Source organism: Mustela erminea, chromosome 11 (assembly GCF_009829155.1).
Source record: "Mustela erminea isolate mMusErm1 chromosome 11, mMusErm1.Pri, whole genome shotgun sequence".
NCBI classification, from domain to species: domain Eukaryota; kingdom Metazoa; phylum Chordata; class Mammalia; order Carnivora; family Mustelidae; genus Mustela; species Mustela erminea.
In genome coordinates, this window is record NC_045624.1 from 44,286,703 (window position 1) to 44,314,483 (window position 27,781).

General features: G+C 44.1%; 1 protein-coding gene across 6 annotated transcripts in view; it reads left to right on the forward strand.

The window, feature by feature from the left end:
* The window catches only part of PDE1C (phosphodiesterase 1C), a 582,509-nt gene that overhangs the window by 260,366 nt on the left and 294,362 nt on the right, over positions 1-27,781 (forward strand). Inside the window, exons 1-2 of one of the 6 annotated variants that reach the window (XM_032304736.1) lie at positions 23,561-24,180; positions 24,795-24,897. The exons of 3 other annotated variants lie outside the window; for them this stretch is intronic. In XM_032304736.1, the coding sequence (XP_032160627.1) occupies positions 24,797-24,897 (101 nt within the window). In that variant the 5' untranslated portion in view covers positions 23,561-24,180; positions 24,795-24,796. 2 more of the 6 variants (XM_032304737.1, XM_032304735.1) reach the window with 2 other exon arrangements.

Here is a 27,781-nt window from a genome sequence, read left to right on the forward strand (position 1 = left end):
GGGAAGTTCTATTTTTAATTTCTTGAGGAATCTCCACACTGTTCTCCAAAGAGGCTGCACCAACTTGCATTCCCACCAACAGTGTAAGAGGGTTCCCCTTTCTCCACATCCTCTCCAACACATGTTGTTTCCTGTTTTGTTAATTTTGGCCATTCTAACTGGTGTAAGGTGATATCTCAATGTGGTTTTAATTTGAATCTCCCTGAGGGCTAGTGATGATGAACATTTTTTCATGTGTCTGATAGCCATTTGTATGTCTTGATTGGAGAAGTGTCTGTTCATATCTTCTGCTCATTTTTTGATATGTTTGCCTGTTTCGTGTGTGTTGAGTTTGAGGAGTCCATTATAGATCCTGGATATCAACCTTTTGTCTGTACTGTCATTTGCAAATATCTTCTCCCATTCCGTGGGTTGCCTCTTTGTTTTGTTGACTGTTTCCTTTGCTGTGCAGAAGCTTTTGATTTTGATGAAGTCCCAAAAGTTTATTTTCTCTTTTGTTTCCTTTGCCTTTGGAGACATATCTTGAAAGAAGTTGCTGTGGCTGATATCGAAGAGATTACTGCCTATGTTCTCCTCTAGGATTCTGATGGATTCCTGTCTCACATTGAGGTCTTTTATCCATTTTGAGTTTATCTTTGTGTATGGTGTAAGAGAATGGTCGAGTTTCATTCTTCTACTTATAGCTGTCCAGTTTTCCCAGCACCATTTATTGAAGAGACTGTCTTTTTTCCACTGTATATTTTTCCCCTTTTTTGTCGAAGATTAATTGACCATAGAGTTGAGGATCCATAGATGGGTTCTCTACTCTGTTCCACTGGTCTATGTGTCTGTTTTTATGCCAGTACCATGCTGTCTTGGTGATCACAGCTTTGTAGTAAAGCTTGAAATCAGGTAACGTGATGCCCCCCATTTTATTTTTGTTTTTCAACATTTCCTTAGTGATTCGGGGTCTCTTCTGATTCCATACAAATTTTTGGATTATTTGTTCCAGAGTACCGGTGGAATTTTGATCAGAATGGCATTAAAAGTATAGATTGCTCTAGGCAGTATAGACATTTTAACAATGTTTATTCTTCCAATCGAAGAGCATGGAATGGTCTTCCATCTTTTTGTGTCTTCTTCAATTTCTTTCATGAGTGTTCTGTAGTTCCTCAAGTAAAGATCCTTTACCTCTTTGGTTAGGTTTATTCCCAGGTATCTTATGGTTCTTGGTGCTATAGTAAATGCAATTGATTCTCTAATTTCCCTTTCTGTATTTTCATTGTTAGTGTATAAGAAAGCCACTGATTCCTGCACATTGACTTTGTATCCTGCCACGCTGCTGAATTGCTGTATGAGTTCTAGTAGTTTGGGGTGGAGTCTTTTGGGTTTTCCATATAAAGAATCATGCCATCTGTGAAGAGAGAGAGTTTGACTTCTTCATTGCCAATTTGGATACCTTTTATTTCTCTTTGTTGTCTGATTGCTGTTGCTAGGACTTCTAATACTATGTTGAACAAGAGTGGTGAAAGTGGGCATCCTTGTCTTGTTCCTGCTCTCAATGGGAAGGCTGAAAACTTTTTCCCATTGAGGATGATATTTGCTGTGGGTCTTTCATAAAGTTCAGAAGGAACTCAAACACCTGGAAGCTAAAGACCACCTTGCTTAAGAATGCTTGGATCAACCAGGAGATAAAAGAAGAACTGAAACAATTCACGGAAACCAATGAGAATGAAGACACTTCCGTCCAAAACCTATGGGATACAGCAAAGGCGGTCCTAAGGGGGAAATATATAGCCATCCAAGCCTCCCTCAAAAAAATTGAAAAATCCAGAATACACCAGCTGTCTCTACACCTTAAAGAACTGGAGAATCAACAACAAATCAAACCAACTCCACACATAAGAAGGGAAATCATCAAGATTAGAGCTGAGATCAATGAGGTAGAAACCAGAGATACAGTAGAACGTATCAATGAAACTAGAAGCTGGTTTTTTGAAAGAATCAATAAGATTGGTAAACCATTGGCCACACTAATCCAAAAGAAAAGAGAGAAAGCCCAAATTCATAAAATTATGAATGAAAAGGGAGAGATCACAACTAACACCAAGGAAGTAGAAACAATCATCAGAAGTTATTATCAACAGTTAGTTATATGCCAATAAGCTTAGCAACCTAGATGAAATGGATGCATTCCTGGAAAACTATAAACTACCAAAATTGAACCAGGAAGAAATCGACAACCTGAATAGACCGATATCTAATAACGAGATTGAAGCAGTGATCAAAAACCTCCCAAAAATAAGAGCCCAGGACCTGACGGATTCCCTGGGGAATTCTACCAAACTTTCAAGGAAGAAATAACACCTATTCTCCTGAAGCTGTTTCAGAAAATTGAAGCAGAAGGAAAACTTCCAGACTCTTTCTATGAAGCCAGCATTACCCTAATCCCCAAACCAGGCAAAGACCCTACCAAAAAGGAGAATTTCAGACCAATATCACTGATGAATATGGATGCTAAGATTCTCAACAAGATCCTAGCCAACAGGATCCAACAGCACATTAAAAAGATTATCCACCATGATCAGGTGGGATTCATCCCTGGGGTACAAGGATGGTTCAACATTCGCAAATCAATCAATGTGATACAACAAATTAATATGAGAAGAGAGAAGAGCCACATGGTCCTCTCAGTTGATGCAGAAAAAGCATTTGACAAAATCCAGCATCCGTTCCTGATTAAAATGCTTCAAAGTATAGGGATAGAGAGAACATTCCTGAACCTCATCAAATCTATCTATAAGTAGATATTTTAAATCTTAACACCAGGGACCAACTTCTTCAGGTAGTTCAGTGTTTTAGAAAAAGAACTCGAGGCCCTTGTGCTAGGGGAGATAAATGGGAGTGATCTAGAGGAAATTACTCCAAGGTTTGTAGCAGGCCCAAGATTCATATAGATCCAGACTTACCCTAGAAAATCCTGAAGGATACTTAAACAGAGTAAAACAGCAAACTAAAAACCTAGTGTAACTAAATCTCTCAAACTTAATGAAGCAAAAGGAGTAAAAGCTTTGGAATCAGAGAAATCTGGATTTTCATCCCAGATGTCCTATGTGCCCATCTTTCCACCCATCCTGCTTCTACGATGATTCATAAAGGATTTGGTGTGGTTTATAAAGGCCTAAGAAAAATAGACATTGAAATCTACATGGAGGGATTGTGTTAAGATCATTTGAACTCGGGGCGCCTGGGTGGCTCAGTGGGTTAAGCCGCTGCCTTCCGCTCAGGTCATGATCTCAGGGTCCTGGGATCGAGTCCCACATCGGACTCTCTGCTCAGCAGGGAGCCTGCTTCCTCCTCTCTCTCTGCCTGCCTCTCTGCCTGCTTGTGATCTCTGTCTGTCAAATAAATAAATAAAATCTTAAAAAAAAAAAAAGATCATTTGAACTCAAGTTTCCTGGCAGCAAATACAATCATTTATATAATTCTCATTGTCCATGAGAAGAAAGACTCTCCAAGGTCAAGTCACATAATCTTACGTGAATCCCATTTCTCTCATCTATAAGATGGGGAATGCAAATTCTTATATGTCTCAGGGTTGTGGTGAGAATTATGTGGGTCATTGCCTTTGAAGGGTCTGGCTCACTGCCTGACATACCTGTGCTTAGCAGTTGTCAGTCCCTCTCCCCTTTCCTGCCATGTTACCTTGAGACTTGTGCTCCCACTCAAAGTGGAGTGTGAGGAGTCCAGCAGAAGGGATGTTTTCGTTAGAGTCTCATAATTGAGGTTCTAGTGCCCATGGCAACTGTTTTCCTATTTACCCACACATTTCCCAGTGATAGTCTTAGTGCATTCTTTAACTGTTCATCTTTTCAGGGCAGGCAGAAGTTTGCTAGGGTGCTTCACTGTCTTTTTTTCTTCTAAGATGCACCAACAGGGTAGAGCTATATGATTAAAAAAGCAAACAAAGAACACATTGTCATCAGCGTGGGATGCTTTGTTGATGGCTAAGAGCATTTTAACTTCCGTTTACAGTTTTCCAAATATTGGTATTAGAATGGAGGCATGATCTGCTGATCTTTAGGGGCCAGTCAGTGGGCAGCAGGGTAGATTGTTGGATAGTTCACTGTAGCTAGATTATTGAACAATTCCTCCAGTGCTTTAGGCATCTTGGCACTAGAGTTGGGCTGTCACTTGGCATTTCAGTTTGCTTCTTGGCACATTGGTCTTCTGACAACCCCGAATTCCAGATTTGCTCACTTTAGTTAATTCAGTAGATGTATTTAGATGTTGTGATGGTTAATTTTGTGTTTCAACTTGATTGGACTAGGAGGTGGCCAGACGTTTGGCCCGGTATCATCCTGAGTTTGCCTATAAAGATGTTTCTGGATGAGATCAGCCTTTGAATCAGTGGACTGAGTAAAGTAGATGTGGTGGTCTTCACCCAGTTAATTCAAGACCCGAGTAGAGCAAAATACCTGAGTAAGAGGGAACTTCTCTTGCCTCCTGTTCCAGGGAGCTATTCCAGGTCTATTCGGTCTATTCCGGCCTTTGGACTTAGGTTGAAATAATCTGTTTTCAGGTTCTCAAGGCTGCTGGCTTTCAGACTGGAACTTATAACACTGGCTCACCTTGGTCTCCAACTTGCCACCTACATATATATCTAGGGACTTCTCAAGCCAATGCCTTGCAATAAATATACACATATTTGGCATATATCTGTACATAGGAAAATACACAGTTGTTATTTGAAGAGTTTGAGGTTTGGGGCACTGACCCTGGCACCATCGAAAATCCACATATAACTTTATATTCTCCCCAAACTTAGCTACTGGTAGCCTACTGTTGACTAGGAGACTTATCAGTAACATAAACGGTCAATTAACACACATTTTGTGTGTTGTATATAGCATATACTGTATTCTTACAGTAAGGCAAACTAGAGAAAATGTTAAGAAAATCATAAGGAATAGAAAAATGCATTTATAGTACTGTACTGTATTGAAAACAGTCTGTGCATAAGTGGACCCCTGTGGTTCAAACCTTTTTTGTTTAGGGTCAACTGTATATACCTATATATGATTGTTTATAGATCCTATTCATTCGGTTTCTCTGGAGAGTCCTTATTAATGCAGTAGCTTGGACTGGAACCGTCACGTCTATAAACATAGAGCATAGGTTATTTGCATAGAGATAGTGGGACGTTTTCTATATCATAGAAAAATAATAATTTTAAGGCATGAATTAATTGCTTTTTGTTATGTGATGGTATTTATTGCCTTATGTAATTCTCAGCATAGCCCTGCAAGGCATTTTAGAGCCAGTGAACAGGAGCAGAGCCAAGATTTTCATGCAGGTGTGTTTAATTCCCAAGCCTATGCTCTTTCTACCATGAAGAGAATCCTAGGATGTCAGGAGGAATAAATAGTTTATTCTCTTGGCAGGATTTGAGGCTCTGTATGGCTTTATAGTTTAGGATTAAAAATTTTTGTTTTGGAGATATTTTAACATTTTCTGTTTAACATTTTGTTGTCTGACTTCAATCTGTATGATGGATTGAAAAAAAAAAAAAGTCTTCCAAAACCGTTAGTGTGTTCTTTCCTTGGCTTTGATTGAAGTGCCTCACCTGCTCAGTGACTGAATGAACTCACGAAGCTAGAACTGGATTCTCAAAGTTATATTGGGAGAGCGTTAGTGCCTACAGGTGATTTGCCAAAAAAGGAAGTGAGTGGGGGTGTCCATGGTCCATTAAATTGGACCTACATAATATACCTAATTTTGGAGGTTCGTGATTGTACCTGAGAGTGTTAAGTTCTCAGATGTCCTCCGATAAAGATACCCTCTTCATATTTTGTAACTCAGCATTTTTAGAACTTATTTGACCCAAGGCCATTTATGATGCCAATTTAGAACCCCATGCAACATGGTATTAGGGGAAATGCTGGCCTCAGCATGGGATGGATGTCTGCCCTTGGTACTTATTGAGGCTGGAGAAAGGCCCGGTATGAAGGACCCTGTGTCGTGCTCCTCTGTAGGTATTTTACTTACAGCCTCATTTGTGTAGTTCTCATTTGAGTGAAGGCCTGGAGGACATACACATTTGCATCAGGATAGTCAACACGTGATGCACGCTATTCTAAAGTCCAAGACGCAGAAAGAGCAGCATTCTCAGAAGTAGCAGTGTGATTGCAAACTTCGCAGATGAACATCCCTCTAGCAGCAGCATGCTGGGTGCATTGGAAGGTGGATGTAGAGCCATACATTGAAGCCCCAAGTGGGCTGGAGAACTAGGAGAACACATGCCTGTGTCTTGTTTGGTATTCCCTGACCCAGTGTGATTCTGGCCAAGGCCGTAGCCTCTGCAGCTGCGCCCTGTGACACAGCAGCAAAGGGCAGACCGCTCCTGCTGGGGGTGACACAGCTGTTACCATAATCTGGGAGGAAGAAACAGTCCGTGAAGGTGGGACCTGATGCAAACCCATAGAGGATGATGGATCTGTGTGTCCCGGGAACGTAGTTTTTGATTATTCTGACTTCAGTGTCATCAGAAATGCCACCATGGTATGCTTTCTTTCCCAAGGAGATTTTCAGTCTTCAGGCAGTCTAAGCACACAGAAGTCTCTTTGAGCAGCAGGAGTCTTTTTCTTAATGAAATAGCAAGATGATTTCAGCAGGCATTTATCTGACATTTCCTATATGTTCTGGAGGACAGACTAGCCCAGTCCTTGCCTTCAAAGAGTTTACTTAGAGGAGGCAAGAGTGTCTTTTAAAGAAATAAGGACAATAAGGTAGCAGAAAGCTACGTAGATCTTAGCTGGAGATGGTGGATGGGTGAAAGGAGGAGTGCCCCCAATAGTGGGGTGGAAGGTCTGACTTGAGGCCAGAACTGGGGAAGAGCCAGTCATTTAATGGAAATCCCGAGTACTGTGGCTGGAGTTTAGATGAGGTCACTCAGGTCACAGGACTGGTGAGGAGAAGTAGGATCAGGGCCAGATAGCCTCTGTGCCACATACTACATACATATCTGGGACCTTATCCTATGGTTGATAGGTAGCCACTGAAAGAGTTAAAATATCATCGTATCTACACTGTAGACAGGATGCTTGGACTCCTGTATGGGGAGATGCAAACAGATGAATAAATCATAAATAGGGCTCGGGACTCAGATTTATGTTCAGTTGGCAGTCTAACCCACTCGGAGGTGGTCTCTTTATTTGTTTAATAATAACTGCTTCACCTCTTTCACAGCAGTTTTTTTGGTTGCACTGAAATAAAACATGGGAACTTGTTTAGCACAAGAGAAGTAAATTACTTGGCTTGACGTAGTAAAAAATAAAATAAAATAAAAAGTTCCTCCACTATATTCAAGCCAAGTGTGATGCACTTCCTCTGTCCGCTTCTGTGGTTCCGTCATTCTTACAACAGCAAATTCTTCCTCCTCCATCATTCAGGAATGGGAAAAGTGGGGCTAAAGAAGGACAAGGCATTGAGTTCTTCATGTGGGGATTTGAGTGGTCGTGTGCTGGAGGCAATTGTTAGCATTTCTGCTCAACTCTGTTATGTGACATCATGTTGGTAACTTGAACCTGGCCATCGTGGGAGTATTTACACTGCAGAAATCAGCAAATGCTGCAAAGAAGGTCCCACCCTGCACCAATTAAACATTGACTGGCCCACTGTTGCAAGGGGGGGCTTGCAGAGGCAAGATCAGAGATAAGCAGGGGGAAGAGACTCCTGCTAGTGGGGTCCCTTCCCATCTATTTCTGGCTCACAGTGACATATTCAACTCTCTTTGCCTTTTGGGCATTAGCCCTGAGATCAAGAGCTGAACCAGAGACTGTGCCTTCCTGTGCTCCCAGCCTTGCGGAGAAAGGTGTACGGTAGGGCTCTTCTGCCCCTTGGGTCCACCCTGCCAGCAGTGTCTAAAACACATAAGCTCATGTCAAGGGCCTGTCACCCCAGGCACAGCTGGGCTGGCTGATCAAGGCTCACAGAGCCTAGTGCAACAGTTCCACTATACTGGCTTATTTTTACCCCTCAGTTTCTTTGATCAAGTCACCAGACGATAAAGAGGAGGAGGATGTCTTCTGTGTCAACTGTCAAGGTCCAGGTCCCAGGTCCTCATACCAATGATATTCCTTGTAAAGAGAGGCCTTTGCCAATTGACAGGTTATGTGACAACACTAGGTTTGGCTCAAAGTTGGCATAAATGTCTGTGGAATGAGTGAGGGAGCATTACTAGCAAGTGGGGCAACGCAGGTTTGAGAGAAATAACACCACTTTCCTGAGCAGTGGAATTTTCTCTCAGGTAGCTGAACTCATTGATGTCCCTTTGGAAAGACATTGGGTAGATTGGTCAGGGGTATAAATTGCAATGACTTGAGCAGGAGTTACAGTTGACATTTTGCAGCAAAGAGATGCAAAAGGCAACGGGATGTGGGAACACTCACAACTGGCAAGCTTGCTGGGAGGCAGCTGGAGAACTGATCCTCTTGTGGAGTTGAATGTGTAGGAAATTGGGGATTAATGTTCTGCAGCAAATTCTCACAAAGGACTCCCTCTTGTGATGGCAGAAGATTGGCTATTAACGGGGTGGGAAAGAAACCTGTTCTTAAAGGCAGAACCCACTTTGGAGGCCATATTTACCTTAAATAAGAGTGTGCACTTTTAATTTTCCTAATGATGTTTTTAAATTTATTCTACTCAGTTTTCTAGGTATTTATGACATGATTGCATTTTTATGGGCATATTTTCATTTCAAGAGGCAACAAGGTAATCTCTTATGCTGGTTTGCCTGAGACTTTCCTGCATCTCAAACTGAAAGTCCTGCATCCTGGGGACCTTCTCAGTCCCAGGCACACGGGGGACAGCCAGTCATCCTAGATCAGCTATGGTGGAAACTGTTGTTTGTAGTCGGACAGCTGTATGGATTTACTGAGTCACTTTGGGCCAGTTGCTTGACCACTGTCACCAGAACAAGCCAAATTATGCTGGCTTCCTAGGATGTTGTGTGGAATTCAGTAAAACAATAGTGCCACGCACGTCGTTGGTGGGCAACACATTTTTTTTTTTTTTACACAAATATAGTTTTTCTATCATCCTGTCTTTTCCACTTTAGCTTTTTGTTTTGTTTTGTTTTTTAAAGTAAACCCTTGATGGAAGTAAGTGGGGGGCTTACCCTTTGCAAACCCTTTTGCTTTAGCCTCCTGTAGACTATCTTGTTGGCTGTGCGGTGTGTTCCGGAAGCGAGCTCCACATTCACTTTTGATTGTTTCCAGGGCTGAGGGCTTGACATTTGCCTGGCAGCCCATGCTAACCAGGAATGCCTGTGTTTTTCATGGGAGGAGAGGGGACAGCCCTGGCTTCTCACTCTTGGTGTCAGATTAGGGTCACCCGGAAGTCAGCACCGACCTGCAGCTCCCTGTTTCAGAAAGTTGTTTGGAAACACTCGTGGTCAGTGGCCAGCAGGAGCTCATTCCAGTACTGACCTGGTGTCCAACAGAGCGGGAGAGAAGGTCATGCAGCCTCAGATATGAGGATAGGGAGTGAGACAAAAGAAACACTTTCTGGAGCTTGCTTTCTAACACTCAAAAGTGAAAAACGGGCCGTTTTTAAGGAATCCCTCCTCTTTTCTCACAAGGCTATGCACAAGAATTTCTTTCATGTAAAAAAGAAATATATTTGGAAACTGGATGGAAACCGTAAGCACATTATTTTTCTCAGGTTGGTTTTAAGGCCTTGAGAATAAGAGCAGACTTTTTTTTTTTTTTTTTTTTTTTTTTTGCCTACTTAGAAGGTCAGGATGAACCTAACAGGTGTCAGTTTCATTTCTTGGGCCTGAAACCTTGGAGTCATCCTTAACTCCTCTCTTCTCTCACAAGTCCAGAGTATACTTCTCTCCATCTCCACTGCTGCCACCCCGGCCAAGCCCCCATCATCTTTTGCCTGAAAAACTAGATGTGGCCTTTCACCTGATCTCCTTACTCCTACTCTCCATCCTCATGTCAACAGCCAAAATGGTCTTTGAACACAGAGGTCAGATCATGCCTCTGCCCCACTCCGTATTTGCTATGAGTTCCCATTTCACCCTGAGTAAAAGCCATAGTCCTTGCAGTGATTGACACGAGGTCTTTCTGCAGCCTCCCATCCCCAACCTTACCTCCTCTGACTCTTCCCCTGGTCTCCCGACTTATTCCTAGAGCTACAAGGTCTACTTCTGATTAGGGCTGGCCCTGGCTGTTCCCCTCCCTGGGATCCTCCTCTGCTTAGCGCATCCTCTCATCTCCTTCCAAGCTCTGCTCAAATCTCACCTTCCAGAGAGGCCACCGCTGACCACCCTGTGTGTGTGTACCCGTGTACCGTGGCCTGGCCTGGTCCCTCCACGTGCCTCCAGCCCACCTACTCTGCTTCTCCTCTTTCCTGCAAGTCTTGCCAGCATATCATTTGTGTATGTCTTTGCTTTAGTCTCTCATACCAAATGTTCATCAAGACACAGGCGAAAGAGAATAGGCAGATCTGAGTTCAAATCCCACCTCTACTAGCATTTATTTCCTGTCCGATTTATAGAAGTTGCTTAACCTCTGAGAGGCTCAGTTTCCTCTTCTGCAAAATAGTGACAATGAATTCACTCAGCAAGTAATTTGGTTGGGTTGGGGAGGGGAGGGACCAGCACTGTGAAAGGCACTGGGGAGGGAGAGGTGAATAGTAAGACACAGTCCTTGTTAATGCATGATTGTAAAGAGGATTAAATGCACATATGCATATCATATACCTGGTAGAGAATTTGGTATGTATTTGGTGTTCATTAAATACAGTTCACTTTTTAGGGAGGCCTGGTGGCTCAGTCAGTTAAGCATCTGCCTTCAGCTCCAGTGATTATCCCAGGGTCCTGGGATCGAGTTTCCTTCTCCTTTTAGTTCATATCATTTTCATTTCGTGCTAAGAAGAGTGAACTAGATTAGAACACACACACATACACACACATCATTGAACCACAGTAGGATTTTGGCAAAAGGAGCCTGGAAGAGCTCCAGGAGAGTCCAAGAGTCTCCTTATATATGCAAATCTTAGCATATAGGTTTAATTTAAATAGGCAGAAACTCTGTAGCTTTTATCAGATTCTCCAGGGGTGTCCTTGATCCATAAAAGTTTAAAACCACTCTAAAACCCCATGATTGGTCCACTGTTCTGGGCTTCTCTAAACAAAGATTTGTAATGGAAACTCTGAAATGATGATTAATTCCAGGGTGGAAGGTGGCTTTTGTGTGGTATTGGTGGTGCTGAGCCCCCAGCTTCCTGGGTGGTGAGAGGAAAGCCTGTGTATGTCAAGGTCATTGCCTTTTGAATCCCTGGTGCCGCTGGAATTTAAAGGCTTGTTCCTACGCAGATGAAACCAGCCCTGACATGGCTGGGATGACAGTGTGAGAAGTGTAAGCACAGGTGTTATGAATGCTTCATTAATCTGGGTTGAGTAGAGATCACAGAGGGCAGAGCCCCTCGGGCCCTCTGCATAATTCCGTGTTCTGATTTGGGAAGCCCGAGAAAAGGACTGGCCCAAAGGGAGATGAATGCAGAAGTGTTGCTATTATTATCATTATTATTACTATCATTATTATTTGTGTTTTCGATGAGGAGCCTGCTGCTCATTTAGCTTTGTGCGTTGCTGTCTGCTCTGGAACATGTCAGCTCAGCTCCCATCATTGTCTCCTCATTTGCATGTACCATTCCAGGAACACGCTTTCTTTTCATTTCTTGCAACAGAAGAATTAGATGAGAAATGAGAGAAGTTTAAAAGACAGGAGAACAGTGCCAAGAAAGTATTTTGTCCTGCCTTAATGAAGGGAGCCAGTGCTATTTTTACTATGGTCTCTCCTCTGGAGGAAAATGCTGCAGAGGCAAAAGCAAGACCATGGAATGGGTGAGAAAGGGTTTCCTGGGTGTGGGGTATGTGGGGTTTCTTTCTGGAGTCCCTCACTGTGTTCCCTGTTGGTCAGGGAACCCCTCAGGAAGAGACCGTGCCTCCCCGGGAAACCGGTGGTACATGCTGTGCTGTGTCTTTCTGAAGGTGAGGCTCTATTCGTAGGCCTTTAGATGAATGACCGACGCAGTTCCCATAATAATTAAAAGCTCTTCCCCCCCCCCCAGCTTTATTGAGGTATAACTGACCAATAAAAGTTGTATATGTTTAAAGTACAATGTGATATTTTGATATATGTATACACTGTGAAAGGATTACTACAATCAAGCTAATTAACATACCGCTTCACATAATCACTTTTTTTGGGTGCTGAGAACACTTAAGATATACTCTTAGCAGTTGAACTCATAAAAGCAGAGTCAAACAGTGGCTGCCAGGGATGATGAGGGGGCAGGGGAATGGGGCAATGTTGGGCAGAGGTTTGTTGGTACAAGCAACGTGTGTACAAAGTTTCTGTTACTCGGGATGAGTACATCCTGGAGATCTAATACGTAGCATGGTGGCTTACAGTTAGTACTCCTATATTGTATACTTGAAATTTGCTAAGAGACTAGCTGTTAAGTTTCTCACTGCAAGGGCCTTCTCATTTCAGCGTACTGCCACTGTCTGCCAGTGTGGTCTTGGGTCAGTGGTCGTGGCTGTACTCTCCTCTCCCTGTTCTTTTCTGTAAAGCTACTTAAAGATGGCTGGAAATGGTCTGCAGTTGCAGTGATTGTACCGTTATCAGAGGGCTGTGGATGAGAGGGCTGTTGGTTAACCAGATGCTTAGCATTAGCCTTTCAGCTTACACAAAAATACCTACTTTTGGGAGACACCATAGTGGGTAGGCCGATGACAGGCTTCGGTTTAAATCCAGTTCTTCCACTTACTAAATGACCTCGGACAAGTTAAGTTTCCAAGCATTGTCATGATTACAAAGAGGGTGATAACATACTACATATGGTAAACAGTAGCTATTCTTATTATTATACTGCTACTCTTACTATTACTAACTCACATTGGTAGCAAATACTTATTTTGGGGGAGAGGAGAGACTGGATATGTCCTATGGACACTACGCAGGGTTAAGCCTGCCCTTTCCGGAACAGTGAAGGCTCTGTATGCACATGGCCTTTTAGAGCTATATTTTGACAACTGCTCAATTACCCAGATAGCTGAAAACTATGTCAGCCACGATCCCAATGCATTATTGATGTTGGCCCTTTCCTTCCAGCGGCATCGCCGGGTCCTTGTCAGTGGAGAACAGGAAGGGTATTCTCTCTCTTGTGTCCCTTGGAGGCAGGCCAGAGTGGAATCCTGCTCCAAAATGTTACTTCCCTTCAAAGGTGAAAAGCATGAGTCACAGCTGGTCGTCCCCTTGGGTTATTTCACGGGTGATTAAGGACAGGCAAGCGCGCTCCACTGGGAGTGAGGACAGAGCCGGCGGTGATGCAGAGGGATTTTCCTTCGCTGAGCAAACACCCAGCGACGTCACCGAGCCTCTGGGGCGCTATCAATTGCTGCGGTGAAAGGTGAAAGCGCCTTCCGAGGGGATATTGATTTGGCGTGATGGTTAGCAGCAGCTGGGACAAAGGGAGCCTCCTCGCCGCTGCTGCGGGCTTCTGGCCGCTTTGGAGGACCCGGCCAATGAGAAAAGCGTGTCCTCGATGTTTGCAAATGCCGGGCGAGATGGGCTCAGCCAGCGGCACGAAATGACGCGGAGTCAGGCTGCTGCCAAGATGCCCAGAATAATGCGTTCACATGTACTTTTGGAGAGCAAACTCTGATAAGCACTCAAATTTAAGCACGTGCTTAATTGGCTTAAAGAAAAGAGAAAGAGAAAGAAAAGTCCAATCACCACATTTTCAGAAGGTGGTTTTTTTTGTCTTTAAATTTCTGTAGCCTTTTTTAGGAGTGTTTTTTTTTTTCTCCCCTTTATTCTTCCCCCCATTCCTCCCCCACCTCCTTTCCTTTATGTTTTAAGTGGTTTATGATGATGCTTTTATTAGTCGTGGTTTCCGGGGCTAGATAGTAACTGTGGGCGGTAGGTGATCGCTGCAATTTTAATCAAATTTATAATCAGATTGAATGATAGAAGTCTCCCTGCCAAGATTCTGACATATGCACATTTTCATTTTGATGAGACTGTTGTTTTTAAGAGCCATAGTTATCAAATAAAGCTCCCGAGGTGACCAGGAGTAAATGACCAGCCTGCTGTCAATAAACCCTTCACCAAGTTTGATTTTGCTGTGGGAGGTGGAGGGATTTTGAAAAGGTCATGGATGCATTAAAATTTCCTCTCTGACCAGCTGGTTCTAGAACAAAGAGATGGATAAATCCTGCAGTAAATGAATAGGAAATGTGGTCCCAAGTCCCAGCTATAGTAGTATCTTTAGGAATTGCTTGGAATTGATCTGGCAGAATGTTTTCTGATAGATTGGGTCGTACATAGAGCAGCAGTACATGGGAAATGATTACTGTGGTCACTAAAATTGGAACCTCCATGGCAAATGAGACCAATTTCTGGCCCAGATGGAGAGGCTACTCCTGCTATGTTGTGTGGATGGGTGAAGGGTGGGGACTGATTTTCACGAATGCTCTGTGGGCCTGAGTGGGCGTGGGAAATAGGAACTGGAATCTTTGTTATCTGGAGGCTGATGCCGAAGGCTGTGTTTGGTGTGCCTATAGTGAAACCAGAAGGGCTGCAAACAGGATCTTAATTGACAAGATTGGAGCTCTGTTCAAGGACTTGGTACTTTCTTTTCAGTGCTTTGGTTAAGATTTCTTAAGTGCTTCTGAAATCCCACTGAGGAGAATTATTTTCATTTCTTCACTTACATTTAGCCCAGGCAACGGAGTAGCCACAGGATGGTGCCTGTGGGAGTCCACCCCGTTCCATGGTGGTACTGGTGGCACAGAGGGTTTTTAGAGCCTCTGGCTAAGATTTGCTTTGCATGCTAATTACTTTTCCAATTGTGCCCATAAATTTCCATGCCTCTCCATAAATCAGGTCCCACACCCTGCTTATAGGAGTCTGTTTATATCTCAGAAGTAAAAATATAAGCATATGCCAACTTCTGATGAATCTGTCAGTCTGTATGTAGGAAGGATTCAGGGTCTTTTTTATTAGTATGAATCTGTCAAAAATGTATGGGTGGAAGGTATTCACGGGGACATTATTTTATTCTTCTGGATCTTAAAAATCCTTTCACTTCTGAGAATCAGAGGGAATAGAATGGGCCATTTAGGTGTCCTGGAGGACAATTTAAAAATTGCCCTTGGGAGCATTTCCCCTAATTTCCCTTGTGTCCTTAATCACACAAAAAGTAACATTTCACTTATCTGGACATACAGTTAACCTTTTTTGCACCAAAATGTAACCTGGCCAGCGCCTTACTGCCTTTCCCCAAACAACCCCAAATTAGCTTCCCGTCTAGTTGAAGATGGATTTGTTCCCATGTCTCAGGTTTGCTCATTGAATATAGTTCCTATGGCAGGAATCATTTTGGACTATAAATGAAATACATTTCATAATCCTTCTCTGAAAAGCCCAGTTGGTCATGGGCCATTTGTTCTGTTATAACCTCAGGGACAGTGGCGGACAGGACACTTGTGATCTCTGCCCTCTGGGACACTAGTCTCATGAATCTTGTAGTAATACTATCAACAGGGAAATCAGTTCATCACTGATTGGATTAGTTCAGTATTGTCATTGTGGGTTTTGGATGCTGGAACTCATGGGTCTAGATCTCTCCTCAGTTCAGGTCACTTTTTTTTTTTTATTTGTAAACTAAAGATTATTTTTTTGAGAGAGCAAGAGAAAGAGAGAGGAGTTTGCGGAGGGAGGGGCGAGGAAGAGGGAGTGAGAGAATCCTCAAGCAGGTTCAGCCCTGAGTGCAGACCTTGAGGTAGGGCTGGATCCCAGGACCCTGAGATCAAGACCTAATGGGAAATCTAGAGTAGGCCTCTTAACTGACAGCCCCACCCAGTGCCCCAAGTTACTTTTTGAGATCATTTGCATTCTTACTCCTTTCCAGACGCTCTTCATGTAGCAACCAGAGTGACCCTTTACAAACACACCTCTTGGAATCCCTAAGTGATTTCTCCTTGTACTTCAGAGGAAAGCCACCCTCAAATCTGCCCTCAGGGCTCTAGTAAGGCACTACCTGGCTCCTCCCTGGCTCCTCCTCCCACTCCCCTTCCCACTCCCCCTCCCCACCCCCCCACCCTGCCCTTTGCCACATCACCCCAGCCACCACTACTAACTGCCCTCAAGCTCCTTCCTGCACCAGAATCTTTACATATGCTGTTCCCTCTTGACAGAAATGTTTTCCTCCTTTCTGTTAGCTAAATGACTTCTTTATCTGCTTCAGGGCTTGGCTCCCTTGTCCCCTGCTTACAGACGTCATTCTTGACCACACAGGTGGGTTAAAGATGGCTCTGAAATCTGTGTCACTTTCTTCCCTCCCCACCCCCCAGCCTTGGAAGGTAGAATTTATTTCTCCTGACCTTGAATCAGAGCTAGCACTGTGATTGCAAACAAATACAGTGGAAGTGATCCTGGCCCAGCCTTTGAGAGGAATGGCAGCTTCCCCGCCTTGGAACGCTTGCTGTCACAAGCCAAGGCCCCACGTGTGCGTGAAATCATATTCGATAGTATGATTGCAAGTGCATGAGAGACCCCAAACAAGACCAGTGGAAGAACTGCCTGGTCAACCCTGAAATCATGAGAGGTAAAAGAATGGTCGCTGTTGTTCTGAACCACTACATTTTAGAGGGTGGTTTGTTATAAAGCAGTAGTTGGTTGATGCCAACCTATTTATAAATAGGCCCCACCCCTATTGTTTTCTGTACTGGATTCTGTTTATTGTCTTTTTAGCACATTTAATGATTTGTGATGATGTGTTTATTATCTGTTTCCCTAATTAGACTGACATTCCATGGTAGAGGCACTGGGTTTCTTATTGACCGCTGTATACCTCTCACCACAGAGCGCCTAGCGCATAGTAAGCACTCAGCAAAGTTTGTTGAATGAATGAATGGAAAGTCCTGGCATTTTTTTGTGACATTGGGTCTGTGTCATCCCACCCTCTCACTCCCTGTCCTGCTACAGAGATAAGAATCTGCAAATCTTTTTCTCTTGTGGCAGTTCAAAACAATTTTTTGAAAAAAAATTATTGTTCTTTATAAATTATACTTGTTAAATCAATTCTGCTTTGCATCTACTACACACCTTCTCAACAGATTTTAACAGTTCCCTACCGACAAGAGCATAAAAGGTCTAAGCTTCCATAGGGTGGCCCCAGCCCACCTCAATGTCCAGCCTTTGCTGTCCTACCCCTGGGGCCCCCTACACCAGGCACACCCATTCCTTGCCATCACCTGTGCCACCACACGCATTTTCACTTTCCTGGAGTTTCTCTTCTCTAGTTTTTTCCTCCAGGAAGCCTTTGCCAATGGCCTGTGCCTTTAATGGGCATTCCTTCTTCTTATCTGTGAACAAACCATTGAACCACATCCTTGGATGGGAGCAGGAGCCATTCTTAAGATCTGGGAAGGAGGCTCAGGGATAATGGAGCACTGGTCCATGGCTTCTGCTCTCAGCTCTGCCACTGGGCCTTCTGCACTGGGCTTCATTGAAACTGGCTGGGCTACTTGTTCCTCTCCATATGATTAGCATCTTGGCTAAAAGGGTTGCTAAGGTCCCTTTCTGTGCCGAGGTTTTCCACATTCAAATTTGCTTCACAGCCATCGGAAGAACAACCCGCTGATTTATGTGCATTTGGGTCAGAATTTGGCTGACTGTAGCATCAGCAGTTTTACATGAACAGAATTTTCAATTTCATTAGTACAGCCACGTTCATTCTGCTGGGTTGGCAGTGTCTTCTGAGAGGCAGAGTGGCCACGAGAGTGAGGAGTCAGGAGCCGCGTGCTATCGTGTTACCTGGCCACTAGTGGAGGGTAGATCAGTGGAGGGAGGCCAACAGATCTCTTGGACCTCATCCACTTCATCTCTAAACTGGGGATAAAAATAACATATTTCACTCACTTTAGGATCGTTTTGAGGAACTCACTTGTATAATAAGGGCAATGCCTTGGTAGGCCATTATCAAACTGCTACTGAAACAAAATTATTGGGGCACCTATTTATCAAGATAAAAAGTCTCCTTACATTTACCTCGGGTCCCCTGCCCACCCCAAGGTCCTGTACCATTTCCAGGTTCCTTGCCTTCATGTTCTATTGGATGGATGAGATGGGGGAGGAACTCTACTATGCTTGGAGAGCTTTCAGTGTTTAAGGCACTGGCCATACATTTTTTTTTTTTAAACTGCTTCCAAAAATCCTCTATGGGAGTTCTATTAGTCAGAATTTTTATGGTTTTCAGTGGCAGAAGTCTGATTCATATTGTTTATTTGGTTCATATAACTTTTTTGGGGAAGGGGTTGAGCTTTTTTTATTTTTAAAAGAAATTTTTTTATTAACATATAATGTATTATTTGTTTCAGGGGTACAGGTCTGTGATTCATCTGTCTTACACAATTCACAGCACTCACCATAGCATATATCCTCCCCACTTAAAAAGTCCATGGATAGCTCTGGCTTCAGGCATTGTAGGATCAAGGGGCTCAAAAGATCCTTTAACCTTTGCTTCTTTGTGTCTGTAGCTATTCTCTCTGCTGTTCTCTGTGTTGGTGTCATTTTTTTCTGGTATACTCTCTCTACATGGTAAAAAGATAACCCCGGGGCCAGGATAACTTCAAGCTTTATAATATTATCTCAAAGGAAAGATAAATAGACCCTCTCTCTTTCCCAGTGGCCATATCAAATCTCTCATAGGGAACAAATGCTATAGTTACATGTCACCCTTTGGTCACTTTGTTTAGAGATACAGGGATGGCTCTGATTGACCAACTGAAGTTGTGTTTATTAGAGTCAAATCTAGCCAGACTCCAGATTTTTCTGTAGCTTTTTTGGGGACCCATGAAAAGTTTGGTTATCCCAGGCCAGGCTGTGGGTTTCAAAGGTATGTGAGAACTGAAAGAGATCTGGCAGCCGCTGAGCCCAACCTAGCCCATGGCCAGAGAAGGGAAGTATCTTATCCCAGGTTACGTGTGATTCAGTGCTATGCTTAGACCTCTACTTGCCTGTGCCACCTCCACTGGAAGCATTGCATGAGTTTGCCACAGCACGTGAAAGATCCTACCAGAGAGAGGGGCAGAAACTTGTTCAGTGAGACCACACCTGAGCTGGGATTGCATCCTATTTCTTCTCCTGTCTGCTCCCCCTCCCCCTCTTGGCCAAACTCTGGGTAGCTGAGATGGTAGCTACTCAGAGCCCCATTTCAGATGGGCCAGAGAATGGGAGTCCTCTGGCCTTAGTGGTTCACCCTTCTTCGTGTACTTCCTTTTTCCTGGTGGAAGTGGTTCCTGAGACTGAGTCTGCCCCAAATTATAAAACCAAAATGAGAAGGCATCAAAGGGAAAAGACAGCGTGACTGTCACCAGAGAGGCCCCTTGCCAGAAAGGGAAGCCGATGGGAGAGGAGAGCCTCCGCTGACAGTGTGTTTTCGGGCTGGCTCACATCTGGTGTGAACGGGAAGGAGGAGCTGCGGTGCCTGGCGGTGCTACTTCCCATATCCTAAAGTCTTCTCTAGAACTTCCCCCTCAGCAGACTCTCTGGATGATGCCACTGCCAAATCATGAAAAATGTAACAAGGGCGCTGGTGAGCTTCATGAAGGTTGAAGCAGGCAGTCCTGATCTCGAAGCTTCTCGAAGGGTATTTTGGAGACAATGCCGTGCACTTTCTGGTTGTGTCTCTTTTCTTTGGGCAACTCTTCCTTCTTCATAGGCTGAGGAGGTCATTTGTATTTGATAGTCGGATTCATCTTATGGAACCCTGGTTATCATTTGCCCCATGGTTGTTGCATATGCCCCTGGCAGGTTCCTGGAGAGCTGATCTCAGTGTATGATGTGTATTCAGGGCAGCGGGCACCCTTGACATGGGACCATGCCTTCCACTGCTTAGCATCACCCCTCATTCTTCGTCATGTGGGGAGAGCCTGAGTTTCTTCCATGACCATAGCCTGGCTGATCCTTCCAGCCTTTCCTCCTGTTCTTCTTAGTTATGCACTTACAGTCAAGCCACCTAAAATAGTCTGGGAGCAGCTGCACACCCCACACCTTCTCGTGCTTCTGTGTTTCTTTTCATTCAGTGTGCCCTTTCTGGAATCACCTGCCTTCACTCATCTCCATGTAAGCAACTTCTCGTTCATTTTCAAGATCCAGTTTGAATGTCACCTCTGCTTTCCTGTCCCTCTCCCCCCAGCATCAGTGACCCTTCCTCTGTGTTCCTGCAGGCCTGCCTTCTCTGTTATCGATCCTTTTACTTACCTTTTTATGTGTCTGCAGGGACACAGAAAGGAAAGGAACAGGAGCTTTGCACTCTGGTCTGGGTTTAAAACCTGGCTCTGCCACTTGTTAACTGTATGTCTTTGCAAAAGGGATCTGACCTTTGAGAACCTCTTCTTGCCTTTACTTGTAAATGGGCATGAGGAACTCTTCTGAACTGTTTGGTTGAGGATGAAATGAAACAGCCTGTGAGGTGCTTAGCATGATGCTTGACAGAAGGTAGTAGTGTTCAGTAACAGGTAAAAGTAGTGATTGTGGTTTTTATGATTATTATTGGGTTGTGATGTCCTAGAGATGAAAGGGACCTGAGGGCTCATTCTTCACATATAAAGCCTGATGCCTACTTCCTTGTCGGAGAGTCACCCAGCTTTTCCTTGAACTCTGCCACACAAAGAGACATCACTTTCTCTCTTATCTTTTGATACTTAATGCTGCTGATACAGAGGCTTGCCTAGTGCTTAGACAAAGTTACTCTATGTTTATTTGGGGAACTATTTTAAATTGGCAGTTATATTTATGTATATATGTATATGTATATGTATGTATATATGCATTATATATTATATATGCATGTCTGTCTTTTTTTCTATCTATTTTCTATTTTCTGTCTATTTCTATCTAAACATCTTATATGATGTTTCACCATATAAGATTTCCTAAAAAGTCTTACTGAAAAAGCTGGGTAAGGAAGTCACAGTGGAAGTTAACTTCCCAAGCAAAGTTGTGAGTGGCTTTGCATTTCCTTAGATCTTTAGATTCTCGGTGGGTTTGCATCTGTTTATTGCCTCTCTCTGTGTGGACTACCCATGGAAACTGTTGTTCATAAGGTTGCTGCAGCGGTCAAACATATCCTGTCTGTGATAGATAAAAAGAATAAAATCTGAGTAACATAATAACATGATGCATCTAATAGTACTAATACTTTATTGGCAGGAAGACAGATTTTTTCCTAATGTAGTTTAGAAACAACCCTGAATTAGGAGCAAGAAATCCTAAAATAGTTTACGGTACTTTGGCTTCAGTTTTCTCATCTGCGAAGTGGGCGTATTCCTCACGCAGAAATGGGAGATAGACAAGGCAGTGGTGGACTCTGTCCCTGAGAACGACGCATTTCCTCCCTGCCCTATTCAACCAGAGCAGCTCTTTCTTTAATTTTTCAACATGAAATAGCATTGGAATCCCTTATAAAATGTTATTCTAAATAAAATGTTCTGTCACTTAAAAATTTTGTAAACTTCTAGACCATATTATCTTTAAGTTCTCTCCGGCTCCAAAAACTTTGTGTCTCTAAAATAAAGAAGAGTGATGTATCCTTGCTAACTTTCTGATGCATGCTCAGTTTTAAAAAATGAAACAAAATTACTTTTGAGAAACTTATTTTTAAAAAAGATTTTGTTTATTTGACGGAGAGAGACACAGTGAGAGAGGAAACACAAGCAGGGGGAGTGGGAGAGAGAAAAGCAGGCTTCCTTCAGAGCAAGGAGCCCAATGCGAGGCTTGATCTCAGGACCCTGGTGTGGGGCTCCATCCCAGGACCCTAGGATCATGACCTGAGTCGAAGGCAGCTGCTTCACGACTGAGCCACCTAGGTGCCCCACATTTTAGAAACTTTTTTTGAATAATATTTTTTGTCTTCCCTTTCTGATTGGCTTAATTGCAGGGAAAGGCTGTTCCTTTTCTTTTTCTTCCAAAATTTGCTCTTCTCTGACTTAATCCAAATCACACATCTGAAGAAAAGGTGATAGGTATGGTGGAGGACAGGAAGACAAATATGCTTTATTATTTCCTTGCATCCTTTCATCCCAGGCCAGTCATTGGAGAATCCATACCATAATTAAAATATGTTTTCAGCAACATGCATCTCCCTTTTCTGTGGTTTCTTCCCCCCCCCACCCTGTTCTCTCCAGATGACCTTGTAGACCCATAAAGGTGGAACAAATGTAAAAAAATCTTTATACCTAAATTCTTCTCTTGAACCATGTGGAAAATGGGACCCGGTGGGGGGACAGATTTGTACTGGATAGGGTAATGAGCCATAACTCAAACGCGGGTCTTTTCCAGGTCAGTTCATTTTCTAGTAGGTCTGGAAAACCTCCTGTGCTTTAGCTCCCTTATTGTAAAATAGGGATGATAAGAATACTATTTGCCTATTGGAGTTGTTGCTAATATTATGTGAGCATAGAACCTTAGAGCAGTGCTTGGACTATAGACAGTTTTGGATACCTGTGTGCTGTTCCCCTCATTACTACACTTCCACATTCCGACAGCAGGCTGCCCAAGGTGCACAGAGATGGTAACCTCATTTGGAACCATGCTGCCTCCCGTCTTGCATCCCCAAAACAAGTTATTAAAATATGTCTTTTTTTTTTTTAAACATCTAGTTTTAGCAGGTTACTGCTCCCTGCTGGGTAACATTGGGTAGGTAATAGGTTCTTTTCAGATAAATGAATTTAATGTTAACATGTTGGCTGCTTAATGCTATCTTTGTCTGGTGGTAATGTGTTAACTCAGTGATAATGTATGTGCTTTCAGAAAATCAAGGACTGACTTTCACGAGGTGACTTCAGATTGTGTGGTAGGCGAGTGTGTAAGCCGTTTTCAATCAAATGGGTCAGTCATCTCACCTTGAGGAAGCCACTTTCTTCCACTGGAATGAATGGGGGTGGTCATGCCATTCCCATCACTCTCACCTCTAATTTCTGGAAAGTAAATGCCGACTACCAAATGGGTGAGCATTTAGGATTTAGACACTAGCACTGTATTCCTTTATCAAGGTCGTATGACTGTAACTTTACTGGAAAAATGAGGAAAAACTAGCTGTTATCTTTATCACTATCTTACTTTTGAGAAGCAGGCATAGAACTAATGGCTAGCCAAAGGATTCTGGGAGTGTGAATGAAAGAATCTGCCAGGGAGGGAAATATGGTTAAGGGGCAAGCTGCACCCAGAATCTCAGGAGCCCTGGGTCCCAGCTTTGAAATAGCTCTGGGAGGTGGTAGTGGCTTCATCTAGATGGGAGTTTGGCTGCAATCAACTTGAGCCAGGATCTTTCTTTTTCCGTCTTTGGTCTCTCTCTTAATACCCCCTCCTTCCTCCCTTCCCAACTCCCTATCTGGTCCCATTCTTCCAGAGCACAGTGCTTTATTGACACTGTGAATGACCTAGGGGGACACAGTGAGTTGCCACTTTGTGGAGCTGAACCTCTTTGCCAGTCTCAACGCCTGCCCAACCATTGCGCCCCTGCAGGGACCTCTTGAGGAATATGTGGCATTAATCGGTGGAACTTCCTACCTCCTCAGTGTTGGTTTATATTTTCCTACCCGGCACCACCGCCATCCCCCCATGCCCTCCCCCCACCCCATCATGGGTCGGGGAGGCGGGGAGGGATGGACAAATGAAGGCTCTCATTAGTAAGAACATATCAGGTCTTTTTAAGTGTGATGTGTGATTACTTTAATCCCTACCAATTGCTTTAATATTTCAAATGGACCCGGGTCTCCGGCGGGCCTGTAGGTGAGCCGCACCTGAGAGCTGCCGGCGCGAACTCCGCTGAAGGTCGCCGCGCGGTTCTGCCCGCAGCCCTCTGGGGGGCCGCAGCCCTCGGTTCCCCGGGACGGCGCGCTGGGCACCTCGGGCGTCGTTTTGTGCGCGCCGGGGCGGTGCGTGGCGCGCGTGGGGCTCCCGGTCCGAGGCCCGAGCGTGTGCCCCGCGGACGGCGCTTCCCCGCGCGCCCCTCCCTCCGCGCCCGCGGGTGTCAGACCAGACGCCAGCCCCGGCGCGCTGACAGACGACTTTTCTCAGTTGTCAGTTTTCTCGCTTGTCAGCAGAGCTGCTGGTAAGTGAAAGAAAACAAGAGACGGGGCGCGAATGCGGCGAGGCTGGGCAGAGACGGTGGGACGGGAGGAGGGAAGCCGCGGGCCGCCCGCGGCTGGGGCGGGGGGCGCGGGCCGGTGAGGTGCGCGGCCTCCAGGTCGGACCACCCCGCCCGCACCAGCTCCCCCTTGGCGCTTCCCTTTCCCTCTCTCGCCTCTTTCCCTTCTCTCCCTTCAGTCTCTCCCTTCCTACCCGGTCTCCCTTTCTCCCCCAAATCCATCAGCTGCTACACTGATCGTTTCTGTGGCTTTGTCTTAAAAAAAAAAAAAAGAAAAAATAAAAAAGAAAGAAAGAAAAAAAAAAATCCGAGTAGGTCGGAGGTGCTTTCTCCTGGAGCAGGAGCACAATCCCTGTTGTGCTCGGGACCATGGCTGGTTCCTGCAGCTGCCTCCGGGAGGCACCTGGGCCGGGGGTCGCCCGTGCTGCGAGCCCGCAGTAAGTCCGGGTTTGGGGGCACAGAAAGTGACAGGCAAAGGCGCGCGGCGCCGGGCTGGGGCTCGAGGGCCGGACCCGCGAGGAGGCGGGGAGAGGGCCAGCCCAAACTCTCACAGCCTCACTCCCAGTGATAACCTGCAGCTATGGAGTCGCCAACCAAGGAGATTGAAGAATTTGAGAGCAACTCTCTGAAGTACCTGCAACCCGAACAGATCGAGAAAATCTGGCTTCGGCTCCGAGGGCTGTAAGTAAATCTATTTACTTCTCTTACCCCGTTTCTCTCTGCAATCGGTATTTTACGACCCTGCTACAGCCGTGACTGCTCACCCCCTTCCTGCAGGTCCCTTTAAATACAGCCCTGGACGTTCCACAACTGCTTCTCGGTTAATTACAGTCACTGCTACCTTTTTTCCCCCCAAGAGACTTGGGTTTTTTTTGTTTTGTTTTGTTTTGGGTATTTTAGAATGCCTTGCTATTTCCATAGCATACTTTCTTTGGGGGAAGGGGAAATGTCTTTAGATTTCAGTTGTAGTTAGCTCAATGTCCACGGAGATGTTTCTTATCTTTTTATCCAAGGAGGAAAGTCTGGGGGCACTCAGGCCACAGACTGTTAATCAAAGGAAGATACTCTCTACAAAATGCTTGCAAACATCTTGGCAGGTGGTCCAAGAACTTACCAACAGTTCACATTCAACATTCATTCTGGCTGCTCGATTTTCCTCTTTCTTGCCCCAGTCTAGTTCAACTTCTGATATTTTCTTAGGATTCTTTCTATTGGGGAAATAATTACTAGAAGGTAGGTCTGTTTCTGGAGAAAGCGGGGGGTCAGAACAAATATTGGAGTTTCCTAGCAATATTAGAATAGTGAAATAGCACATTTGCTTTCAGTACAGTGGCCAGAATTCTAGTTGGACTGATGGATAGAGATCTCTGAATTTCATTCACTTCATTGTTTCTGCTAAGGGCTGTTTCCTCTCTCTTACCGACAATCTCCTGCTAAGGAGAGGTGTCCTTAAAATACGTGGTATTTTCTGTGAGAAGATTTCATAAACAATGAACAGCTGGTTACTCTGGTCAGGAAGCTCTAGTGATAGCTGTGCATTTACAGCTTGCCCCTCAGTTGACCAGGCAGATCCCCAAAACACCTTTCATAACTACCAGATACTCATTTCATGAGACATTTGGCATCAAATATCTAGTGCTAAAACAACAACAACAGTTTTTTTTCCAAGTATATTCTCCATTCTCTTCCTTATGGACAGTGATAGGAATAGGAGCTCCCTGGCAGTTCGTTTTGCAGTAGTTAGTATGTTTGAAAGCGCGCATGCGCGCACGCACACATACACGCAACCTGAAACAAAATAAAAAAGGCGCTGATATAAGTTAGCTTCATCCTAGAGGAGACCACATCCCAACCGGGATGTTCAAAGTTTCTAAAGGGAAGGGATAGGCATATATGTTTTTTAAGGCATATATGTTTTCAATGGCACATTGAAAGCGCCATTTATAAAAGCCCTTCCATCAGTAATCCAAGTGAGTTTCATTGCCACGGATCTGCACAGGAAACCATGCCAAATAAGATGATTTTTGGGTTGTCTGGCTGCTGCAGACAGAGGCGGTACTTGGAGATCTTGTCTTTTTGGTTGGCAAGCTGTCCTGACCATTGAGGTGCATTTGCTGTTTACAGTAAGCACATGTTGTATGTATGAACATTACAACTGATCATATTGGGGTGCACACAGAAAATCGTTGTGTCTGCAAAGTCGGGATCTGAGGTAGGCAGCATCAAAGTGCTGCTGGGGGGGGCCCCCTAAAATCTCAGCTGGAGGGACTTGTCCACACACATTCAGGAGCTGCTTCTCTCTGGCTGTTTTTATAACTACAACCAACCCCATGGAGCTGCTCAGGCTAGAGGGGAGTGTTTGAGTAAATCAGCCAGGCTGAGCATGTGTGTGAAAAAGCATTTAGTGCTTATAACACACTGTCTTACCGCTTTCTGGTTCCTGTCTTTTTGGCTTCTCTCCCCAAGGTGTTGGGGTGTGACATAACCACATTTTCGTTCTGTCTCTTCCATCTACTCAGCATCCTGTGCCTTTGAATATAAAAGGTGTGGGTTGGTTCTTCTCCAAGTGTGTGTTTTCGAATTCCTCTCTTTACCCTTCCTACTGAAATGCCCTCCCTAAAAGCAATCTGAGGAGATCTGTTGCTCCACTTTCTATTTTGAAAAGGACATGTTACTATCGTTATTGTGACATATATATATATATATATATTTTACTACTGTTAATGGTTCTTACTGCCACTTAAAAAAAAAAAAACCAAAAAAACCCAAACGGTAGTGCTATGATAAGTTGCTAAAGACTCTGGAAACCGAAGGCATGCTTATTTATACCATTTGGAATAACACTCTTGCTGTTCAAAAAATAGAAACTCATAGGAGGTGGAAGGGTATGTTTCTGTTTGTCCACACAACAGATTGTCGGTAAGAGAGAGGAAACAGCCCTTACAACATTTTTGAAAGACCAAATAACCACAATTGGATTCTCACTATTACCTTGACTCCTTTTAGAAGGGGCTTTATAGGCAAACACAGATAGTCAAGAATTTGGTTCAGTTTGTTTGAGAGCCATCTAAGTTCAGGACTTGATCATCTCATACCTGGACGGTTCAGTGGCATCAGTCTTCTTGTCAGTATCTTCTGTGTTCAGTCTACTGTTCAATTTTTCATCTCCTCTGTTAGAACGTAAGTTCCTTGAGGATGAATACCTTGTGTGTCTTACTACTATACTCCAGGACATAGAGCAGGGTCTGGCACATAGTAGATGTTCAATTAATAGATGATGACGGAAACATTAAGGAACACATATGAACTTTTTAATAGTAAAAAGGAGGATAAATATATATTGGGGTCAGCTTAGAGGCCACATGATCTATCCACACTGTATTGCATGAAGTAGACAGGAGGCAAGTTTTGTTAACATCATTACCCAGGTTGGGCACAGAAATCTAAACTGAAGTAGGAACAGGGTAAGATGTGGGAAAGGAGTGGTCCTTACCAGCAGAAAGAGGATTGTTATTGCTGTTCTTATCTGCCAAGAATCCACAATGTAGGAGAATATAGGGGATGA